At 36.3% G+C, this 18,497-nt stretch overlaps 4 protein-coding genes across 5 annotated transcripts; 1 reads left to right on the forward strand and 3 right to left on the reverse strand.

The window, feature by feature from the left end:
* Positions 1 to 1,044: 1,044 nt before the first annotated feature.
* LOC121778606 (BAG family molecular chaperone regulator 7-like) lies at positions 1,045 to 4,511 on the forward strand. The gene is made up of 3 exons (XM_042175980.1): positions 1,045 to 1,755; positions 3,422 to 3,703; positions 4,058 to 4,511. The coding sequence occupies exons 1-3, from the start codon at positions 1,198 to 1,200 to the stop codon at positions 4,286 to 4,288; spliced, it is 1,071 nt and encodes a 356-aa protein (XP_042031914.1). The 5' UTR covers positions 1,045 to 1,197; the 3' UTR covers positions 4,289 to 4,511.
* Positions 4,512 to 4,557: 46 nt separating this feature from the next.
* LOC121778607 (putative disease resistance protein At1g50180) lies at positions 4,558 to 6,018 on the reverse strand. Its single transcript, XM_042175981.1, has 2 exons — positions 5,471 to 6,018; positions 4,558 to 4,872 (listed from the first exon to the last, which is right to left on the reverse strand). Exons 1-2 carry the CDS (start codon positions 5,852 to 5,854, stop codon positions 4,558 to 4,560), a joined length of 699 nt encoding a protein of 232 aa, XP_042031915.1. The 5' UTR covers positions 5,855 to 6,018.
* A 4,024-nt stretch (positions 6,019 to 10,042) lies between these two features.
* Positions 10,043 to 10,931, reverse strand: LOC121778134 (21 kDa protein-like). The gene has a single exon (XM_042175439.1). It carries the CDS (start codon positions 10,853 to 10,855, stop codon positions 10,262 to 10,264), a length of 594 nt encoding a protein of 197 aa, XP_042031373.1. The 5' UTR covers positions 10,856 to 10,931; the 3' UTR covers positions 10,043 to 10,261.
* Positions 10,932 to 14,863: 3,932 nt separating this feature from the next.
* Positions 14,864 to 18,069, reverse strand: LOC121779653 (UMP-CMP kinase-like). 2 transcript variants are annotated; one of them, XM_042177013.1, is made up of 9 exons: positions 17,873 to 18,069; positions 17,741 to 17,788; positions 16,816 to 16,870; positions 16,395 to 16,512; positions 16,166 to 16,322; positions 15,993 to 16,073; positions 15,801 to 15,908; positions 15,619 to 15,683; positions 14,864 to 15,149 (listed from the first exon to the last, which is right to left on the reverse strand). In XM_042177013.1, exons 1-9 carry the CDS (start codon positions 17,936 to 17,938, stop codon positions 15,146 to 15,148), a joined length of 702 nt encoding a protein of 233 aa, XP_042032947.1. In that variant the 5' UTR covers positions 17,939 to 18,069; the 3' UTR covers positions 14,864 to 15,145. The 2 variants fall into 2 exon arrangements, with proteins under 2 accessions (XP_042032947.1, XP_042032946.1); XM_042177012.1 differs by having other exon boundaries at positions 17,729 to 17,788.
* Between the last annotated feature and the right edge of the window lie 428 nt (positions 18,070 to 18,497).

Below are 18,497 nucleotides of genomic sequence, written 5' to 3' on the forward strand. Positions count from 1 at the left end.
TATTTTAGACATACACAAAACTAAGTATCAAAAATGATATTATAATATCTTCTCTCATTCTTCTCCTTCTTTAATGAATATTAATATTATTATTTTGATGTTATAAATTAATAATTAATTTATTTTTTAATATCATTCAAATAAACTTAGTTATAGTTATAGTTATAATTATAGTATAATTATTTAAATTATGAATCACACAATATTATATAATAATAATTATTATTATTTTACATTAAATTAATAACTAATCAATGTAGTTTTAATAAAAATTTAAAATTGTGAATTGTATTGATAATGATATTAAGAGTTGAATACTTTTAGTTAGGTGTTTCAACCCTAAAATGAGTATAAAATAATTCAATAAAAAATATTTAATTGATTTAATTATTTTAAATAATTAATTTAATTAGGTGTTTTGTTCTTGATTTATATTATGAATGTAATTAGATGTATGTATAAAACACTAAAAAGAAAGAAGAAAAAGAAGAGGAAAAAAAAAGAGGAAACATAACTTAGGGGAAAAAGAAAAAAGTAAAGAAGATAAAATACTAAAAAGAAGAAGAAAATGAAGAAAAAAGAAAAAAGAGATGAAAAAAATAATCACATGTTTGATACTATTTAATGAAAATTTCCAAAAATATCCTCCAAAACAAATAAAATCACATGTTTGGTACCTAGAGTTATTTTCATCATTGAATACCAAAAGCGATATAAAATAAAGATCAGATATCATTTACGTGCAAAAGTGAAAAATCAGGTATATTTATATAGTTCACTCTTTTAATTTTTACTCAATATTTTACCCCAAACTCCATTTATTTTCATATCCAAGCCCCTTGGCCTAGCGGTAAAGGCCTCCATCCTGGAGGTCTCGAGTTCGAACCCTGAGTGGCGTAATTTGTCTTTCCTCCTTGTTATAGGAGTTGATTTGTAATTAAAAAAAAAAAAACTCCATTTATTTTCATTGAGTAAATCTTTTTGTTAAAGATAGGAAAAAACATTAATTTCAAAGATGTTTATAGATTTGATTCCTTTGCTGTCATCGATGATCCTCATTCCCCTTTTTGACTTAATTCCACCAACTAAAATTCTCCTTTCTCTATCTTCAAATCTTCCTCTTTCACCCTCACTCTCACTCTCACTCTGATTCAAACATCTCACTTTCAACAAATTGTTTCTTCAATTCCTTCAACGATGAATCCATTCAGCAGATTCGAGCTTCTCGAGCACCATCTCTACCCCTCCTACTTCCTCCAACAAACCTCAATTTCCTCCCCACCCACGCCATACTTCCCCATTCTCGAAGAAGAGCTCGACCTCCTCACCTTCCCGCTCCACGAATTCGACGCCGTCGCCGATCTGATCCAGATCCACCGCCGCCGCCGCGCCTCGCCGTTCCTGGAGGCGCTCAGCGACCGCGTCTCCGCTCTGGAGCTCGGGCTGGCTGAGAGGGAGAGCAGGAAGTACACGTGGACGGCTGAGATCAAGGCTCCCGGAGACGAGCGCAAGTATAAGTGGACGGCGGAGACGGGGAAGGGGATCGCGAGGAGCTACGAGGTGACGGCGGAGGTCAAGAGGAAGGGCGCGATTGAGCAGACCTACACGTTTAAGGTGTCTAGTGGAGACAGTCAATTGGAGAAGAAGAAGAAGAAGAAAAGCGAGAAAGTGAAGGAGAAGGGGAAGAAGTCAGTTGTTTCCCGCATTGTTGAGGTTGAGGAGCCTTCTTATCATGGCGGCATTGTTCTGAGGCAGGTTGGTTGGTTAATTTGCTTGTTTTTTTTATGAATTTGTTGATTTGGTTGATTACATCTAGGTTTTCTTAGCTGATTGATTCGTTTTGTGGTGATGGATTTGGTTGGCAACTTTGCTTGTTTTTGATGAATTTGTTGATTTGGCTGGCTACATCAAGGTTTTCTTAGCCGATTGATTCGTTTTGTGGTGATGAATTTGGTTGGCAACTTTGCTTAATTTTGATGATTTTGTTAATTTGGCTGGTTACATCAAGGTTTTCTTAGTGGATTGATTCGTTTTGTGGTGATGAATTTGATTGGTTATTGCTAGCTGTTATGTTCAGTGTTGTTAGGGTCGCGGGGCGCACCGGGTCGATGGGGTGAAAATTCGGGTCGCGGGTCGACGAGTCGACGGGGTCGAGAGACCCACAAAGCTAGGTTAATTTTTTGCCTTTTAATATTAAATAAAATAAATGTATTGCTCTAATGTTTATAATATATCAAATAATATAAATGTAGACGCAATTCATGTGAATAGAGATAAAATGGAAAATAGAAATGATCAAAATATCAAAACAATTCATAAGTCATTACACAATAAATAATTGAAACCATTGTCTGAAAATATCAAAACAAAAGAATATATGAAGGGTGGCAGCAACAGATCTTTGAATTGTTTAGGAGTGAAGAGGCCGAATTCTAAAGTGTAGAAAGTAGGTTTGAAAAGTTTGATGTGGTGCATGCATATATATAGAGAATTGTGATTGAGAGAGTCAGAAAACATGTGAGAGATTTGAGAAAATCAGAGATAGCATGTGTTTAGGGCGACCCAGGCGACTCACTCGACCCAGGCGACCCAGCCGACCCAGCGGCGACCCTGTATCTCGATCAACCCACCCATGTTGGGGCGGTGATGGTCTCGACCAAGGCGACCCGGGTGACCCGAGCGACCCGAACGACATTTTGACAACACTGGTTATGTTGTCATCAGATTGCAGGAGTTTCTTTTGATTCGTTTCAGATCTGTTTGGTTCTGGGCTGAAGTTGATTTTTTGCTTGCATATAGAGCATTACCATTATCTAAATGTACAGAGTATTGATTCTGGAATCTCAATCATTTTTGTGCTTATATATGTATATATATCATGTAGATTTGCTCATACGTAGGCAAGGTAAAACATGGATTAGCTGATAAACCACTGAGGATAGATAGGCAGTGATTAAACTGGTGTAGGCCTTCTTCGTATGATGCATTGCCAGTGTCTAAATGTTACCGAGTGTTGATTGTGGAATCTCAATCATTTATGTGCTTATATATGTATATATCATGTAGATTATCTCATACTTAGGCAACGTAAAACATGGATTAGTTGATAAACCACTTGGGATAGATAGACAATGATTAAACTGCTGTAGGACCCCGTCGTATGACACGGCCTTGCTAGGGTGTTGATATGATTTCAGATCTTTAAGTACTCCTCAAGGATCTGCTTTCTGATTCCAAACCTTCAGAATGAAAACTGTAAACATTGACTTCTAAATTATAAAGGGACCTTTACTTTAAGGTGATAGCTTGAATTTACAATAACCATTACAAGGTGCTTACTTTGAGTAATAGATAAAATTGAGCATTCTGGCATTTATGTTTTTTCGATGTATTCTAACTGTTTCACGTCTCACCATGACAGGCTTTTGCCAAGAGAGTGGATAAGAGAAGGGGGAAGAGGAAGGAGTTGTCTCCCCAAGATGCAGCAACTCTTATTCAGAAGAGTTTCAGGGCATATATTATCCAGAGGTCGCAGTCTCTACGTGCACTTCGTGAGCTGGCCATTGCCAAGACAAAGTTGAAGGAGATTAGGTCTTTATTTAACAATTTCACTTACCGCCGTCGTCTTGCCCGCAACGCAGAAGAACTTCAGAGGTTCTCTGAAAAGATCATCGTTTTGCTTCTCACAGTTGACGCTATTGAGGTATCTGAAAGTGAATAATTCGCTCTTTCTTTCCTCTTCTCACAATTTTGCACTGCAATACTTTTATTCACTAGTGAATAATAGCTGCCTTCTAGAAGCTTCTGTTTGTATGCTCATTGCGATAGAAAATAGAATTGAAATGCAAAAAATAAACACTGAAATGGCTTAAGGACTGCATTGTATTACACTTGGATTTAATTCTATGTTCGCAAGTAAAGTAATTTTTTTTTGTTATCTTTAAATGATCTACATTTATTTTTCATTTCTAGGCTTGATTCTTCATTGATTCTTGCATCAACCTTGGCTTCATTCCGACACATTGTTCATATATGTTTATAACTTCCTCTCAAATAGGGTGGTGATCTGATGGTTCGAGCTGCGAAAAAGTCCATAGTGGACGAGCTGGAAGCAATGCTTGATGTTGTCGACCCTCAACCTTCTGGAAAATCTTTATCCATGAAGAGAAGAACGTTTGATATGCCTGATGGGGTGATCAACAAAGAGCTTGCTGCAGGTGTTGCGCAGGTTGTTCAAATGCTGGATGAAGAGGCTGCTAGTTCTGAAGCTTTTGAAGCATGCTTGTAAGTCATAAGTTAATAACTCCACTTTATTGTGTTGAGAGGTCGTTTTCGACTAAATGTATGTTTAGGTTTATCCAGGCACATTTGGTAAAATGAGACTAGCTTGAAGATCTTAGTTCTCTTTGAAATAAGGCATTATCTTGTCTGACAGTGTTTGTTGTTGTTGTATGGTTTGAATTTTTACCTAGTCATTTTGTCTGAATTTGAGGAATATCAGTTCCTTGATACATTCCAAAAGTATTAGGGTGTGTTTGCTTCGTATGTTTTGGTAGGTTATGGATTATTGTCTCGAAACTCACTCGAAACCACCACCCACCCGCGGCAGTCGAATCCGCCGGCGACGACGCTTGGGTGGTTGTATATCTCCCGCGCAAGCGTCGACTTCCCGATCCCGCCCATTCCCTCTATCACCGCAATCGAGAGCCCCTTCTTCCCCACGTCGAGAACCGATTCCTGTAAAATCTTCTTCACATCCTCCTCCATGCCCACCAGGTGTTCGTCCTTTTCCCAGTGCGCCAACTGCCGCCGCAGCTCCACTCGCGACATCTGGGATGCGTCGGCTGCCTCTTCGACGATCTTGATCCCGTACTGTTGGCAAATGAAACAAAAATATAAATATAACAATAACATTATCCCACGTTGGTGTCAATAACAATAAGTATATTTTTAGATATTTTAGAATATTTATCGGGGCTTTTACATAATAATTTAATTTACAAAAGGAAAAAGTTAGAAAATAAATTTATTAAGGACTCTAGCCCCACCCTTATTATACATATATCCACCTCGGACTATAAGCAATTGGTTTTAGGTATGATACACTTTGAATCGAAAATTGAGAGCAATTTCAAAAAGTTTTGCTTTTGATTGGACTTTCGGTTTTCCATATATTTACGAAGTTGTTCCATCATGGACTATTTACAACCGGACACAAAACGAAGGGTTAAAGTGTAACAAAACAAACAATGCCAAGCCAAGAACACCTCATTTCTAGACAAATCGAAAGTGGTGGATGTAAAAACCCCCTATGAATTTCTATCATAGTATCTAGATCGCGGCTACGCCAAATTCGAGTGACTCATCAATATAATTGAATTGAAATTGAAAAAAATGCACCCAACATTAGACCAAATGAAATACTTGCTATCACCAATTAGATCTAGGATGGACGAGTTGTATCACGTACCCTCTCGCGGCTCTTGTCAATGGCGTCAAGCCTGGCCAGGATGGACTCGATCTCGGTGCTGATCCAATGGAGGTGGAACATGCGCTTGGGGAAGGCAGTGAGGAGGCGGCTGCTTCTGTTGTTGTTGTTGTTGAGGTTGAGAAGGAAGATTTCGATGGTGTCTTGGGCGTCGTGAGCGACTTCTCGTATCTTGTTTATCCATTCTCGGACGCCTTCGTCTTGGGATTGGTTGCGGTTGGCGTGTCTGAGAAAGGACTGCATCCATTCCAGCTCTTCTTTCAGCGACTGGACCTTCTTCTCCACGCCTCGCAGGGAGTGCACCTTCTCGACCAGCAGATCGCCGAGCAGCTTCACCGCGGACGAGATTGCCGCCTCCGCTGCCATGATCGATTTTCACCGGTGATGAGATTTTAGTTTGATGAATTTGTGATGATAATGTTTGTGCATTGACTTAGAGACTTTGTACAAAAGTCCAAAAATGGGGCCGCGGCATCGGAATGTATAATTGTGATTTGTGAACATAATTTCTAAACTAGAGAAGTTGTCTTGCCAAGGCTGCCTTCAAGTTAGTGTCCTGGTTACAAAATTGGATGTTTGGTGACCAAAATTATATACTCCCTCTCATCCTCCGATTACAAGTTCCATTTTTAATCGACACGAGTTTTAAGAAATTATTTGACTTTGTAGCTGAAACTGGTAAAAAAAAAAAGTTAGCGGAATGAAAATTGCAAAATGAGACTTCTAACGAGGATCAGACAAAAATAGCAAAATAAAACTTCTAATGAGGACCTGAGAGAGTAGTATTTCACGATTATTCGGCTCAAGTGATTTAGATTATTGGTAAATTTCAATTTTTCGTTCGTTTTGGTTCAAATGTATAACAACAAAAGAACACCAAAAAAACTGAATTTATTTTTAGCACTCCCTCAAATCCCCAATAGATGTCCCATATATATTTGACAGTTGCATGATTTAAGAAATTATTTGACTTTGTGAATGAAAGAAGATGGAAAAATTTGTGAACGTGAAGCCTACTTTTAGCTATAGTATAATAATGGTGAGTAGAATAAAATAGTGAAATATGAGTTCCACTTAGTGAATATAGGAGTAAAATTAAAATGAAACATTTATAGAGGATTGAATATTACATTTATTTAAAAGATAAAAAGACTAATCCAAACGGTATATCAAATTTCAAATGGATAGCTGGTCCAACCTAGGCATGCACAAACCGACCCGGCCCGGCGGTTAACCGCCGGTTCGGGCCCGCCGGTTCATGAACCGGAACCGGGCCCGGAACCGGCGGGTTGAACCGGCAGAAGGGTTGAAGGGTCGGAAGGGCCGGTTCAGGTTCGGCAATATATTGAACCTGAACCGGCGGTTCAAAACCGGCGGTTCGGCGGTTCGAACCGCCGGTTCAAAGGGTTAAATAGTGTTTCGTAGGTTAGGGGTTCGTAGGGTTCGCGTAGGGGTTTAGTATAGCCGTTGGAACCGGCGGTTCGCGGGGTAAACCGCCGGTTTGAGGGGTAAACCGCCGGTTTGTCGGGGTAAACCGCCGGTTCGGGAGCCGGTTTCTGACGGTTCCGGCAACTTTTCAGAGGCTAGGCTGTAGGGTCAGTGTGTAGGCCTGCAAAACCGGTCAGAAACCGCCGGTTTTCGGTCAGAAACCGGCGGTTTTCTGACGGAAACCGTGGACAACCCGCCGGTTTAGGGTTGAACCGCCATATGTTTTTGTATATGCAAAAACAATTACATAATTGTATTTGTATATACTCTAGTCGATGAAGTATATTTCTCTATACGGCTAAATGAGGGAAACTTTTGACAATTCTACTATATTTGTTGATTGTTAGACGAAACTCAACATTTAAAGTTGAATTGCTAAAGGTGTCCTTAATTTAGTTATATAGAAAGATCTTCTTCGCCGGTTAAGAGTATATATATAATACACTTATACGTTTAAGAACTTCAACATCGTTTCTTGTCATTTGTAATTAGTTCTTCACTAGTAGTCTCATTTGTATTTAAATTTTGTTTAAGACTTCAAGACCGCCATATGTTTTCAATTTGTAATTGTTGTAACTTGTAACGTGTAATTTGTACACATGCAATTTCAATAAAATTGCAACTTTATCCGTATTTTTTTCAATTTTATTTACTCACATTTCATACAAAAAACAAATTTGAAAAGTGTAATGTAAGTTGATTAAAATTGAAAAGTTGAAAAATGCAAAAAAAAAAAAAAAACAACAATTCGTCGAACTGTCGAACCGGCGGTTCAAGCCGAAAACCGGCGGTTTTGAACCGCCCCGTAACCCGCCGGTTTTTTGAACCGGAACCGGAACCGCCGGGTGCTAGGCGGGCCGGTTCAGGTTCATACATTCCCCGACCCTTGAACCGCCGGTTCATGACCCTGAACCGGCGGTTTTCGACCCTTGTGCATGCCTAGGTCCAACCCGATCGAACCCGATCCACACCCTACAAGCCACCGGAAAACGGCACCCCCAATTGCGGCAGCCACTGCTGACCACCGATAAAGTTCGGTCACAGTAAACTAATTTGTGTTGTTGAAGGAGATAATCAAGACTAATTTGAGTCTAGTAAGAAATCAATCTACATCAATTAAAGATAATCCAGTGAAAAATAAATATTTTTTTCTCTTTCATGTAGTAGAATTGAAGTCTAGAGTTGGATGTATTATAGTTGACCACCCAAATATAATACAAAATGGTCTTTAAGATTCAAATTATCTATACAAAATTTGTTTTAGAAGACTTTATAAAATTATAAACTTAGCGAACCATTGCTTAGTACTACAAAATAGTCTATTGTCATGTTTTAAGCCTTTATAGATTAAGTCCTTAAACGCTATTCTTTCAATAAGTTTAAAAGCCTTTCTTGGCCCAAGTGAAATAAGTCAGACCCATTTTTTAGATATCATTTTTTTTCCAAATCAATTTTATTTAACCTTTCTTTGAACATATAATTCTCATCACAACATATTTCAGAAGTATTTTCCAACGTAAAATTAAATACTCCATGGCAAAAAGTTATCAACTTTCATAAGGAGGTGCATTCACCTCAATTAGAGTTCATCAATTGTAATTAAACTAATTAATTCCAAACTAAGATTTATAGATCTCTAATAAGAATTAATTAAATTATTGAGCATTCAAATTTCAGATCAGAATTTTGCATAATCCAAATTGATCCGAAATATCCCAATATATCCAAAAATAAACTGTTTTTTTATAACTAGATACTACTATATATGAATTAAAAGAAAAATCTAAAATATCCAAAAAATAATCTAAAAAGCATAAATGAAAAGGGAAGGAATTTAAATAAAACAATCAAATAATATTTAAACATTTTTTTATATAAATATAATAAAAAAATCCGATTTTTGAAGGAAAAAGATATAATTAATTTTGATTTGGTTCAGTTTGATTACGCATATCTAGCTCATTCTCCTTGTTGATATTTCTTAGATCCACTTGAATTTGTAGATATTTATCAAATGTAATGGTTAAATGATCCCACACATGGTCCAAGATGTTAATCGATCTAGTTCAATTGCTAATTATGTAGCCTACTTGTTAGATTGCATATACTTGGTCACTCATATACTTTCTTCTTTGAGATATTTGTCATATCCACTTTAATTGTTGATATTCATCAAATTAAAGGGTTAATAAGGGATCCCACAAATCGTCCAATCTTGTTCAAATTGAATAAATATTGTAGCCTACTTGTTAGATGAGTGTCATGAACAACTAATTAAATAATTGGTTTCTTTGTAACTTTCATGGAACACTTGAGGAGCATGGGTCCCCACATATTAATATACACATACATATTTGATATTTCCAATTCTACGCCTAACAAAAATATCTATAATCTCTTTATTAAACGACTAATATTTAATTTAAATTTTCTTTATTAGATATATAGACCAGATATATGCAACTAAAAATAATGGGTTACCCTTCACATCATCCTTAATAGGGTGAGGGTCATACTAATAAGCAACAAATATGTTCCCACGTTCTTGCAGGCCCCATATTATGTACAAACTTTAAAAATATCCTATAGAATTTTCATTTTTTCATTACTAAGAATTACTATTATTACGACAGTATTCATAAAATTACTTCTATTGACTGCATACTTAAGCTCAAAGATGGAGAAACGAATTCAGAGCTTTCGAAGGGTTTGAGTTGCGATTCCGAACATCCAACAATAAACTTCATACGGGAGGACAACTCGGACATATGCATAACGCAAATTGTGTGAATCATGTCAAAACTCGTGGGAATCACACTATTTCTGTAATTAATTTTCCAATAATATTCGTGCTATCAACATATTAAAAATGACAAAATGGAACATTTATTGATGAAAGTATAACTTAACATTGAATCTACATCATCACAAAAGTTCGTTAATCATACATTCATACTACCCTTTATACTAGCATAGGTCCATCTCTTATCCTTCAAAACTTGCTCTTGTCGATGAAATAGTGACACGCTTACGCATGCAAATCCATAAGTAGGCCAATTAATCATATACCAAAAATCAACTTTAATTGTCATTCATGTAACTAGAATCCATTAACTAAACAATTCACACACTTACAACAATTGTACTATACTATAGTATACTATTCCAACTTCACTCAATAATAGGCATGCACTAGACAACAATTCGAGCATGAAGACTCTTAACAGGCCGGGGTTCGTTAACAGATTGATCAGATAACAGCCCAGCCCGCACAATCTGCCACATCTAATGAAGAGTGGCATAGTTATTGATAAGAGACAAAGCATTGCTAGTCATATGCGCCACATTCACAACCTTCCCCCTCACCGCCGTCTTCACGCCGCCGGCCATCGTCTTCCCGGCGAACCCGTCCATGCATGTGTCCTCGTCTGTCAGCGCCGCGCTGACCCACGTCTGCGCGTCGCTGATCACGGCCTCGAAGTTCGAGGGCGTGATCCGCTCCATCTCCGCCATCGATTTCTTGATCTGGTCGACCGAGTCGGCCAGCTCCTCCACGCAGTCGCGCATGGCGCCCACCTCCCGGTGCGTCATGCCGGCGGCACGGGAGAGCTTGGCCATGTCGGCGGAGGCGGAGGCGGCGGTGTCCAGGCTGGCGGAGAGGGCGGCGTTGGCGAGGAGCTTCGGGTTTTGCTGGATGGCGGCGGCGTGGGCGGAGAGGGAGGTGTAGCAGAGGGAGGGGTAGGCCGTGGCGGAGCACGATGTTCGGATGAACTCCGTGCTCTGCTTTGAGCCGCCGGCGACGCCTCTGCTTTCGCAGCCGGAAAAGATGAGCGCCGCCGTGAGTGTTGCGAGTGCTGAGATGGCCCTCCACGTCATCATTTTTGGATAAGTGTGTGTGTTTTTGTGTGTGTGTGTGTGAGTATTGTTGGTTTTTTTGGTTGTGGGAATATTTTTGGAGAAAAGGGTCTATTTATAGAGAAACTTAGAAGTATCATGTCTTTTACCTGTATTTGAAGTCGGCTCAATAATTTGATAAGGATTCATCTTTCCGTTGCCAAATTCTTGACATAATCTAGAAATATTTTCAAATTGACATAATCTAGAAAAAGTTTCCACATACTTCCACCATATATTTTGGGGCAAATTACTAGATAAATCACAATGGTTAAATTTTGGTCTGTCCCATATTTTTCAAAAGCTGGAAAATAAATCACGAACAAGTTTTTCGCAATCATCTCATCCTTTTCATTTTGAAAAATATGCGTTGATGTGGCAGCTGGTTTAAAGCACATGGGCAAAATGTCGTTTCGGACGTAAATAGACGATGTCGTTTTATGCTCAACGATGTTTTATCTATGTATTTTAAATCGGCTGTCACATCAGTATGTAATTCGATAGGAAAGGGAATGATGTGATGATTATTAAAATTTCATTTTTGGTGTAATTTATTTTTTAGATTTAAAAAAATGTGGGACGTACCAGAATTGTTCATATTTATTTGACAATTTGCCAATAATTTTCAATTATGGAAAGATTTGCAAAATTTTGAAATATAATCTAGGAAAAATATCTTAATTATTTGAGTAATAATTTAAATATTTTTTCCAAATTTATTCCCCAAAAAATAAAGATATTTGCATTATTTTATTGTTAAAAACACCAAGTAATTTTTTTTTATTATCAAAATTCATGTAATTTCATTAATATGACACACCATTGTTGAAATAAGTTATGCTATAGTCAGGATAAGCCATGACATCATTGAAATAAGCCATGTCAATACTGAAATTTAATCGATTGCAAAATCAGAATAAATTAATAATTTAACACACCATTGTAGATGGGCATGAAGAACGTGGCAAATTTATTGTTTGCTTCTTAATAACTTATTAATGGTGATGTGAAGGTATTCCCATTTTTTTTATATCTCTCATGAAAATTTAAGAAAAATGAACATTTAAAGAGACTAGATATTCTCGTTAGGCAACTCAATTATTTAATTAGTTTTTATATCTAACAAGTAGGCTACAATAATTTTGCAATTGGACTAAGATTGATCACCATCTTGGACCATATGTGGGATCCATGGGTAATCTTTATTTTTGATAAATGATAAAATAATAATTGCTAGTATTTATAAAATTTATGTATATAATAATTAAAAACAAATACAGCAGCCAAATAAGAAATGGTTCATATGTAATCAAGGGACGCTCTCAAAAGGGAAATTGCTAAGACACCGATCCAACACAACCAGATATTTTATGCTGCGTCCAAAAACACATTTCACAATTTTCTCAACAACGTTTTTTAAAATCCATTTTATCATGATTTGTTGATATCAATGTCAAAACAAAAACAAATAACACTAGTATAGAAATTAATTAGTCACAAAATAAAAAATTCACCTTAATTCTCATACTTTACTAATTAAGTAAAAACATTTTAAATTGTACTTTTACCATAAAATTACTAAAATAAGGTGGAAAATTTAAAATTATGGGGGGGGGGGGGGGGGGGGGGGGGCATGGCCCACCCACACCACATCACCCATGTCTCTCAAGCAAGTGTTCAAACATCCTTTATGGAACCTAACTGATATAGTCTAGTTTAAATGCATATATACACTCATTTTTTCTTAAATATGAGTATGATACTATGAATATATGCTTTATATATAATAATAAAGCTTTGTTATTTGTAAGGTCGACATACATGTGATCTTATTTTGATTTGATCCCATACACAAGTGGCTTTCTATCACACAAATTGGCAACCATCGACATATTGCAATTCAATTTGTTATTTATCAACTGGTATGTCAATAATTATCGGTATACCATATGTGGGTTCCCTCATCAACAAATTTATATAAATATCTACACTCATTTGATTTCTATATATTATTAATTAATAAGATTATTTGAGGTTCAAATCCTATAAAGTGTACGATGATTATATGAGGTTCAAATCCTATAAAGTGTACGATGATGATTTGAGGTTCAAATCCTATGGAGTGTCCTTTTTTTTCGTGGATTTTATTAAAATAAAATAAATTAAGTCACTTGTACATCAATTTTAATTTGCCAAATGCGAGAATGCTCAAAGCTAGGAAGTGGGAACCGACTAGTAGCTAGAATCCATCAAGTAATGTGGTAATCCAAATAACAACAAACCAGTGCAACCAAGGACGGAACCAGAAATTCAATTCAAAAGAAGCAAAAATATTTATATAATGAAATTTTAAGAATTTGAGGTGGAACATTTAAAAAGAAAAATGAAAAAATTGGAAAAAGGAAAGAATAAAATGATAAAAAAAAGTGTTGAGGAGGAGCATTTGCCCCTTAACCCCCTCAAATAGATCCGCCCCTGAGCACAACAACAATGTTAGGACCGTACGTGTGCCTATCTTTTTCAACAGAATTATCGATCTCGCAACGTACTTGTGCCTATCTTTTTCAACAGAATTATCGATCTCGCAACGCACAACATAAAGAAACGAATATATATTATATAACTTGGATAGCTTTTTAATTAATGAACATCTATACAAACTCAAGAGCAATTTCATGGATCTATATTGGAATGGAATGGATATTAGTAATTGATGAAGTTGCTTTCCGACGTTCCTCCCTCAATTAGCCGACGTGGGTGTGCATGCACATAACATATTCATGTTAATTTACGTCGAAAACGATGTGAAGCAACTTGAATATTGATGAGATATTATTTGGACGGATATCCAATTTTTGGGATAATCATTGTCATATTGTAAATATTTTATTATTTTGATATATCACATGATACTAGTACATGGAGCATTAGGACGCATCCTTAATTAGAGTCACAACGTATTTCTAATTTTGGGCTGTCACGTGGCACAAAACATTCAATATTGTAAACACTAAAATGCAATATACATCCGTCAAGCTGTAGATAAATTTCCGCAGATTGCATTTTAGTTATATGTAGATTGCATTTTATATTGTTGAGTTTTGCATTATAAACATAATTGTCTACAATGCAAAATAAACTATAGCTAAATGCAATTCGTCTATATATATAATGCAAATTAAACAGTCTATGTCTAAAATGCAAAACTCAACAATAAAAAATGTAATTTTCCTACAACTAAAATGCAATATGCAAAAATCTATCTACGACTTCCATAAATGTATATTGCATGTTAAGTGCCACGTAACAACACGGAGTTGGAAGTAAATTGTAATTTTAAAATTAGTTATTTTCTAAGCACAGTCCCTACAAGTACCCAATAATATATACGTATACGTTTCAAAATTGAATATTCAAAGCAGATTGTGTAGTTGCTTTCATGATTCATCACATTATTCACTCAAAATGACGTCGTTTAGGAGTTACGAAACTAAACTAAACTAAACAAAACAAAACAAAACAAAACTTAAATATTAGCAACGTTTAGGACTCTCCAAATTAAAGCCAAAAAATGAACAATTGTCCCAAATCCGAAAAATATCTTTTAGTAAATTAGCAGTCATATAACACGCGTTTTATATATTAAATGTAAGAACGACGCTTATCAAACAAGTATATAGTTACATAAACCCAATCAATCTTTAAATATATATTATTCAAACATATTAAAATTGAATGAATATTATAAAAAATATTAAGAGCGAATGATAAAATCTAATTAAATGGGGTATAAATTAAATAAAAATTACTAAAATTAATTGTTATTATGCCTTGAATCTATACTGTTTGCCGCTAGCCAAACGTCTATGCTGTTGTATTCGACCTTAATTGTTATATTAAGCCTAGCCCGTCTTGTGTGTCTATTTATATAGAAGTAGGACACCTACTCTATAATATGTAACCACTATCATAATACAATTCATTCTCCGTTTCTTGCCAATGGACGTAGCCAGCATAACGTTGGTGAACCACATAAATCTGTGTCTCTTTACATTTCTGTTTGTTTCGATTACTCAGTTGCTCAACGCTACTTGTAAGAAAAGCAAAAAAAAGCAAGTACATGTACATGTATATACGGAAAAGCAAGAAAATGCCAAGGCTAAAACACACTTGTAAAATTTTACTCTACCACCAGATTTTTAGTATACCAAATTATTGTGTTTAATTGGCCAATGCTTAGAGTTGCCATCTTCACCAAGTTTTTCTTGTTTTGGATCACCTGACAATGAAGAGCATATTATAAGTTTAACAAATAGAAAAATAAATTCATGAAAAGGAATGTCCAATGTTTCATGATGATTTACTAGGAATGAACATTGAAAGTTGTCCAAACCAATACAAAGGAACCAAGTTATCATGTACTCCCCCTGTCCACTGTAACTGAGTCATTTTCCTGTTTTTGGGCATCCCGAGATAAGGGAGTCATTCATCTAAGTCATCTTTCGGCAAAATTCAACACTTTCAATCTCTTACATATTATTCTGTCCCCTGGTTTATTATCTCTTCACTTATCTACTTCATTCACTCCCCACTTACTAAATACAATTCCCTAAATCCTGTGCTGAAACGAATCGCCTCACCAGATTTCAAACAACTGGTCCTAGATCAGCTAATCAAAGATGACATCTAACAATTCTTAGGTTATCAAATAGCCAGTGAAGTAACATATTTTACAGAAAATTGGATACCTCAATGCAGCAAAAATGGGGAGAACCCTTTCAAATATTTCATCTTCTGTTCCCGTACCATCAATCTGCAAGTCGTTAAAACTTTTTAAATTTGATAGATTCTAGCGGGTTATCGAATGGAACGTTTTTTCCCAACGACAGAAATTACAGTAATTAGCTGTGACCGGTATAGCAAGCAATACCTTGTGAAGTTTCCCTTTCTTGGAGTAATGCTTGATCACGGGAAGGTTGAGTTCTGAAAACATGGTTAACCTTTCCTTGACTGTATCAATATTATCATCAATTCGCCCCTGCACGTTAAATTTCATTTGTTGACAGTTTGGGAAAGAAGAGGATAAGTAAATGACAGGAGAAAGTAGATACGTGGAAAGCACCTCGTTGCGATTTAGTACGCGTTTCACCATTTCTTCTTTAGGACAATCGAAGAAAAGCACAATGTCCGGTTCAACCCCAACCTACAAATACAGCAATCACATGGATGCAGAGTATGAAAGGAGATAGCACAAATCGCTGAAAAGAAAAACAAAGTTCAAGACTGACTACTTACAACTCGCTCATAAGCTATTCGATTCTCTTCACTTCTTGGAAAGCCATCAACAAGAATTCTACTGTTTTCATTTGCTTCGATGGAATTTTTTATCAGTTTAACGGTCACTTCTGAGGAAACAATTTTACCTTCCTTGATTGTATCAAGAATCATGGAACTGCAAATGTAGCATAAAAGTTGCATCGAGTAAGATACCCATGTTAGAAAAGATGCATATTAAGGTTCTTACCCATTTTCACTATCAGAATAGATTTCTTTCCTCAACAGGTCCCCAACGTTCAAGTGGGTAAACCCGAAGGTATTAACAATCCTTGTACATTGGGTGCCTTTCCCACTCCCTGGGCCGCCTGTAAATATAAATATAATTTCAGAATCATCCCTTCTGGGTGTTGAAGTGGATTATGAACAGCCAATACCATGCTATTTATTGAAGTTTCGTAGTATAATATTGGCAATTGGATTTCAAAAAATGAGAAAGAGAAGAAAATAACTGGTAGAGAGAAGCTCAATTTCTGAAATTTAAGCATTACAACGACTAGAAACAACCATGGTCCATGATCATTGAAATTTGAAACACTTAGGCTCTTTTTAGTATAATGGAATGAATGTAATGGAAATACAGATAAGCAGCTTATTATATTGTTTATTACCCAAGACAAATGTTACAAATGGTTTCCTTCTTGCACCAGAGACTCCTTCTTCTGCCTATGCCAGTTAAAGAAAGGCTCAACAAATAAATCATCAAAAGATCTTACTACATGACTCATGAATTACTAAACGACCTTTTGTTTGGGAACATAAAGTAAACAGTTATAATAATTTGGTAATGAACATCAAAAGCTTGTAAGATCAAGACAAACGAAAGAAAATTTGAAACGCTAAGCTTAGATAAAAGACCATCGAGCTGCAACTACTCTGCTAAGTGCTAACACAATCTGCCTCACAAGATGTTGTGCAGTAAACAATACTAAACAAGTCAAAACAAGTGAAAGTTAATGAGGTACATAATGCTCAAGCCAAATAGATGGTGAGCTAGCATTACGGAAGCAAAAAAGAATACAAACAGCTACAAAAATGTAGCAAAATCAACATATCAACGAAGCAATCATTCCATCTAAAACTAGTACAGAAACAAGAAAACAAAAAACAGAGGAGCAGCACAACACACTTGAGGTCGTTAACCTTCAATCCTTATCTCTAAACGTAAATTATAGCTAAGGCACCCTAAATAAAGAGAATATAGACAAAAAAAACATAATGAAATGCCTGCTGATAATCAGGGGAAGGACCAAAATAAAGATGAAATCAACCTAAGCTAAGAAAATTGAATACAGAGAAACTAATGGTGTTCATGAATTAAGCTCATCACATAACTAAATGTTCGAGAAAATTAACGAAAATGAGGAAATTAAAATCCTACCGAATTTCAATCCTAGTTAAATGAAGACATTGTCTATCAAAGTATTCGCATTAACATAATGAAGGAGAGAGCTCAAATTTCAAGATTCGATTTTTTTCACAAAAACTTAAAATGGAAGAAAATGAAGCAAATCAACGCAGTACCGGATTCAGAACCTGAGTAGAAAAAACTTGGGAAGCATTGAATCCATAGGCCACCTGCACCTGAGGATTGAAGAGCGTTACTGAATCGCGCCAAAATTTCACAGACAAGAATCGAAGTAGAACAAATTGAGAATGCTGTATTACCTGATTTAGGCGGCGCGAGTTAGACGAAGAAAGCAGCGGCGGCAGAGACACGACGCGCCTCCACATTTGTGATTCTTTGCGACGACCAGAGAGAGAGAGAGAGGTTATTCGAGTGCAGGTTCAGTTTGGAGTTTTACAAAAAGGTGGTGTTTTTATAGGAGACACTTTCGTCGAACAGGTCGTGGGCCATGTGTAAGCTGTTTGCAGCGAGCGTTTGTGCACCGCTTGCCTTCAATTATTATTTGTCTGAAATCTTGCGCATCAACCAACCGACCATTTTTCATGAACCCATAGCTGAACCAGTTATCGAAACAGATTCGATATTACTTTGTCACTATGATTTAGTACTTGTACTATAAATCATACTACTAATAAATTAAATTATGCATATCCAACTTTTATTCAAAAGCCACTACAACTCATTATCTAATATACATAATTCATATCATTAACGAAGTTTAAGCTATTATTAATCTACCATTGGGGCCTTTACTCAAACACATTTGTGAGCGTGTTCTAATTGCTCTATTTTCAGCTCTCTGTGGAGCTTTTTATCAAACAGTTTGCCTGCGTATTTTTGCTGCTCTGTTCTCTTCACAGTTCAGATTGCTTGGCAGTTGGCACC

The sequence above is a fragment of the Salvia splendens genome, chromosome 19 (genome assembly GCF_004379255.2).
Source record: "Salvia splendens isolate huo1 chromosome 19, SspV2, whole genome shotgun sequence".
In the NCBI taxonomy this organism is placed as follows: domain Eukaryota; kingdom Viridiplantae; phylum Streptophyta; class Magnoliopsida; order Lamiales; family Lamiaceae; genus Salvia; species Salvia splendens.